This window comes from Eurypyga helias, unplaced genomic scaffold (assembly GCF_000690775.1).
Source record: "Eurypyga helias isolate BGI_N326 unplaced genomic scaffold, ASM69077v1 scaffold37279, whole genome shotgun sequence".
Taxonomy (NCBI): Eukaryota; Metazoa; Chordata; class Aves; order Eurypygiformes; family Eurypygidae; genus Eurypyga; species Eurypyga helias.
The window spans coordinates 20,046-25,664 of record NW_010270975.1 but is presented as its reverse complement, the minus strand read 5'-3'; the positions used below and the strand labels follow the sequence as shown (position 1 = coordinate 25,664).

The following is a 5,619-nucleotide window of genomic DNA, read 5'->3' as shown; positions in this document are numbered from 1 at the left end:
GGCTGCTGGCTCCTACTCGCTGCTGGCCAGAAGCGTCAGGCTGCGCTGGTAAGGGGCACAGCCAGGCCTGGATACATGCCCGGTCACCAGGGCTGTGCCCCTTCACCGTAGGTGTTACTGGTTTAGTAAAGAGCTTGTGGCAAGTAAGACCTGCTGGTGACTGCAGGAGGTTCTTCCACTGCCCTGCTCGTAACCTGGTTTTGCTAGTTTTCCTTAATAATGTTGGCAAAAAGGTAAAATACCAACCAAGTCTTCTACCGTGCTGCTGTGTTTTGTTCTGGCTTAGACCAGTGTTACTACAAGCTGCTCCCAGGAGCATCCAGGCCTTTGTCTTGCATAGTAAGTCTGTTTAAAATTAACGTTTTCATTACTATTGTATTGCCTCAAAGGATACTGGTGCCTTTTATCATTACCACCCTAGAGGAAGTGCCTTACTAATCTTCCTTTTGTACAGACGTACTGAAGTTTTGTTGCTCTGAAATGTGCTGCTTCCAGTTCTTCATAGAAAATGTGTTGTTATTGGTTCCAGACAGTGGTACTTTGTCATACTGATGTGCTCTTGCTATATATAATATAGCATTTTACAAATAAATTCAAGTTAGGTAACTTCTTATTGAAATTCTTTTTAAGGTAGAAAGCTGACGTTTTGCCATTAGTTTTGCTTCTGTCTTGTGCCCTTCCTTGTCCACAGTTTCTCTGCGACAGCTAACGGGGAGTGAACACGTGCTGTGGAGTAGCTGCAGGCTCTGAGGAATGGATGCTTCTCCTAGACAAGCACTTTTTCAGTGCATTTGTACATGGGGCCACAGTTCACCCGGCTGCCACTTCTGCCCCCTGGGAGAAGCACTGCGTGACACCGTTTTTCCATCACCGCAGCTGCACACCATAAAGGTGCAGCTCTCAAGTAAGAGGTGACCGCTTTCCTTCCATCTACCTGCATAATTGCAGGGGAACTCGCTCCATAGCCCATCTCTGGCCAAACAGTGAGTTTAAAAACAGACCAACAGCCACATACCCCTCAAGCACTCCACCCCCAGTGGCAGTGACAGGGCACAGCAGGAATGGGGTCTTCAGTTACTGACAACATCACGCCTGGCCTACCTGCACAAACAGCTGAATCTGGGCCAGGAGGCTGGCAGTTAGAATAATTATCAGTTACAGAGTGATTTTGTTCCATGCTTCTACTCAGATGAGTTAGGCCATGAGAGATTTGCCATATGAAGATTACAGTACTGGTCTTGAGACAGCGATGTGACCACTTCGTACAGGAAAAGCTCACAGGTTCTGAGAATGAACTAGATGGAGTGATAATATGTGTTAACAAAACTAGGAAAGGCCACGGAAGAAAGGACAAGTTTCACATGGACAACCAGACAGAAGCGTGCCTCACCATTTCAGGATTTAGCTAAAACACCTGGAAAATAAAAACTCCAAGGTCCAACTGCAAATGGTGCCAGCTGTTCCTCTCATCCCAAGAACGAAGCTGCAAAAGTCACAACTACGTTCTTAATGTGGTTTTCATGCAGAAATACCTAAGGGACATCAGTATCACAGGCAGAGTATGAAGGAGTCAGAGGCTTCTCTAAACCAAGCCATTTCTAAAAATAATGCAGCTCATGTGAGCTTTTAAAGAAGAAACAGTCGCTGCTTACCGACTCACACTGAGGTGTAATTTACTGGTAAAGGACGCGCACTGCAGGCAGAATAATGAATAGAGGCACTTTTATTTTTTACTAATTACATTGATCACGGTTTTTCCACGTGCGTGTCCTCCTTCCAATTTCAGAAAGGCCTTTGGAACTTCAGAGAAAGAGAAGACTTCATCAATAACTGGTTGAATCTACAGAATAAAGAAAAAGTGACACTATATTAGGAATAAAATAATCTATTGCTTTCACAGTTCAAAACTGCATGAAGAAAGGGGGGAGGTTTCTTTACAGTATTTAGGATAGAAGTTGCCAAATGATGTAGTCACTAGCCTTGAACTTTTATCAGGGACCCCTCTGCATACTTGAGGCAGCTTTCTGCTGCTCTTTACTCAAGTTCTGCAACATTGACAGCCCTCACCTGGGGCTCTTTAACAATAAAGTCACCCTGCAAGGCTCCAAGTCCCTTCAAAAGCTGACACAGTGGTTCTACACTTGTTGTCCACGATGACACAGGAGGAAGAGGAAGAAGGTAGGGGTTTTGTTCTACCTTTCTCCACTGGTTTTCTTGTTAAACCCAAGAATTTTCAAAAGGTCAGATGTTTTAAGGATACCCTGCACCTAGTGCCTATCTGCATCAGTATACGCCTCGCTACCCTCAAAAGGCTTGGCCACAAGTACCAAAGAAAAGTCCACAAGCATTTGTTGCTGAATCATTTAGATACACTTGAAAACTCAGCCGCTGTGTATTCCAGTAGGCATACATCATTAAGCCCAGCTTGCACCGACTGCTTCGGTGGCATTAATTTTGTAGAGTAGCCTTCTGGATTGTTTTAGGCTCTTTTCTAATAATGAAGGTGAAACTACACTATTCACTGTCCTCAAAAATAACGAAGGAGCCCAAAAACCCTATGAGGATTTTCTTTAGGCATCGTAGTGTACTGACAGGCAGAAGAAATCCCAGCTGCTTCTGAAAAACACGTGTCAATGCTGGTCCAAGGGGAGTCTGTCTACCATCAAGGTCTGAGTCAGCCTTCCAAAGGCCAAAATAGGATCTGTGTACAAAAGTACCTCCCAGGCCTCCTCCCAAAGATCCTACCCTGCCCTGAGGTTGCTCTCTTACCCTGGATCCCCTAACACCAGCCCAATGCATGTTCTTGCATTGATCTGATCCTCATGCCAGAAGGGAACATTAACAGCAGATGAATCTTAGAATCACAGAATGGTTTGGGTCAGAAGGAACCTTAAAGATCATCTAGTTCCAACCCCCCTGCCATGGGCAGGGACCCCTTCCACTAGACCAGGTTGCTCAAAGCCTCATCCAGCCTGGCCTTGAACACTTCCAGGGATGGGGCATCCACAGCTTCTCTGGGCAACCTGTTCCAGTGCCTCAACCCCCTCTCCAGGAAGAACTTCTTCCTGATATCCAATCTAAACCTCTCCACTTTCAATTTAAACCCATTACCCCTTGTCCCATCACTACAGGCCCTTGTAAAAAGTCCCCCCCAGCTTGCTTGTAGCCCCTTCAGGTACTGGAAGGGGCAATAAGGTCTCCCTGGCGCCTTCTCTTCTCCAGGCTGAACAAGCCCAACTCTCTCAGCCTGTCCCCATAGCAGAGGTGCTCCAGCCCTCGGAGCATCTTCGTGGCCTCCTCCGGACTCCCTCCAACTGGTTGATATCCTTCTGATGTTGGGGGCTCCACAGCTGAATGTAGCACTCCAGGTGGGGTGTCAGAAGAGCAGAGTACAAGAGAGAATCACCTCCCTTGACCTGCAGCTAGCTATTGCCGCAATGAAGAATAGTAACAAAGACCCAACCACTCTGTTTACTGTGCTGGAAAAGGATCCTTGTTATATGTGTCAGTGGAAAAAATATCTTTAGGCTTTTTTTCCTCACAGTTACTAGCATGCACACCACTGTCTTGTTGACTACTCCAGAACTGGTAACTGCTCGCTCCTGGTAGAACACCCAACTCGCTGAACAGAAAAGGAACACAACAGCAATAATGACACAAATAATTTGCCAGCATCAGAGTAGTGCTGTCTTTTAAAAGACTGTCTTGCTTTTACTGGAAGGCACAGGGTATGTATTCACGTGTACCTCTCAATTTCCTCTTTATTCACAGCCAGTGCCTTGCCTTGAAGTCCATTCACTGCACTAAAATAACTACTGGGTTTGCTTATATGGTAACAGTCATCCAAGACACCGATAATCTGTAACTACTACACTGCAGTACCTCCTAATCCTGTCACTAGATTCTCCTTTTTATTTTGTCAAGGCAAGCTTAGGAGTAGCATGAAGCTTTACGTGGCAGAAAAGTAGGAATGAGAGAACCCCTTCCAAAGAAAAAAGTGAGAATTATCAGCCAAATCACTATAAAAGCAACTGTGCAAATAAATAAATTCACCCAGTGCCTCCAAGCTGCCGTGCTGCAGGGTACAAGGCTGGGTAGTTTCTTGCCCTTGTTCTGCCGGGGCAGTCTCCGTAACCAGACCTCTAGCACAGGGCGTGCTGGCAGACAGCTGAGGGGCCGCAAAGACACGGTGCGACATTACTGCTGCTCAGCTGGGGAAGAGGTGTGGGGCGTGAATGATGGAGACACTCTCATGTCTGGTCAGCAGCCAGCACAGAATGGAAGTGTTGTCTCGGGCACCAGCCAAGTCGGGGACACGGACCCAGGGCAGCAAAAGCCCTGAATGGGACAATGGTTTTGGGTAGCCGGAGCATCCCAGCAAACTGCGGCTGCTGTGACAGTCGGCAGGAGGAACGTGCTGCCGATCAGCAGCGACTGTTCTGAGCAACAGCAGCCCTTGCTTTCATAGCAGAAGCTTGGGAAAACAGGACTCAGTAACCTCGTTGAGCAAAGCCCAAGTGCGGCACTTGCACAAGCACTTACTGTTAACAAAGCTGTGCTTCGGTTACGACAAAAACAGCACAGAAACCCGGCCTGCTGGAGCACGGACACAGCTGAGCCTAGCAAGAGGCTGGGAGGAGGGGAAGGTATTCGAGGAAGAGAGCAGTGCAGCAGCACAAAGGATGCTGAGCACAAGGGATGCAGAGCACAAGGGATTCCAGGAAGAGGCACAAGTTAATTTTGGACATTTGCAGCAACTGAGAAAAACAAGACACTTCAGTGTTCTGCTACCTGCAGCCTACAACCCTGCCAGAACAAGGTATGTTATGTGCTCAGCCTATCAGGTAAAGCTCAAAGCATGGCATTTGAAAAGTGGTGATGCAGGGATTCAGAGGAACCCTGAACTCAGCCTCACAGTTCTAAACACCGTGTGTATTGCAGCCAGCACACACTCAAAGCCCATCTACTACATTGATGTAACCTCCAGCTCCATTAACGCTGGCTTTAGGCAGTGCTGTACAGAGACATGAATACTAAATTGATGATCCTGACAATCTAGAGCATTAAACATTTTATCTGGCTGGCTGGTCAGTCCCATTGTCTGACTAACCCCGAAAGGGCTGACCGTGTTGCAGCACAGTGATTCACTCAGCCTTTACCATAATCCACTGACTAAGATAAAATTTCTTCCTGTGAACAGACAAACAAGTAGGGGAGCGTCTGCTGTTTGTTGAATGTGCGATAATAAATGGAGATTAACCGGATCATAAAAACACTGCCTATTTACAGCCACACATCAGTTCCTTGCCAGAGGACACCTATTTGTTCAGGGAAAAGGGATTAAACTAAAGTCTGGGAGAGAAAGGATTTCACACAGCCGCATTGAAATGTTTCTCTGAAAACAGACTGGGCCTGAAAGGTATTTTCTTCCTCTTCATTCTCTCCGATGCAGGACGTATACTATAGAAATGACTCTCAGGTCTCTTGAAACGAACTCATGTGTTTGGAAGAATAAAACGGGTAATTGCTGATGCTGATTAAGGCTATCCTACATACAGCACAGAAGTGGTATCCCAGCCAAGCCAGCTCCGAACGCAGCGGGCAGCGGAGAGGCACTGG

General features: G+C 46.8%; 1 protein-coding gene across 1 annotated transcript in view; it reads right to left on the bottom strand.

The window, feature by feature from the left end:
* Positions 1–1,723: 1,723 nt before the first annotated feature.
* Positions 1,724–5,619, bottom strand: part of RTN4IP1 (reticulon 4 interacting protein 1) — a gene marked incomplete at its 5' end in the record, with an annotated part of 22,204 nt that continues 18,308 nt past the window's right edge. Inside the window, one exon of the mRNA XM_010158643.1 lies at positions 1,724–1,840. Coding sequence (XP_010156945.1) covers positions 1,724–1,840 — 117 coding nt within the window. The remainder of the gene's footprint in view (positions 1,841–5,619) is intronic.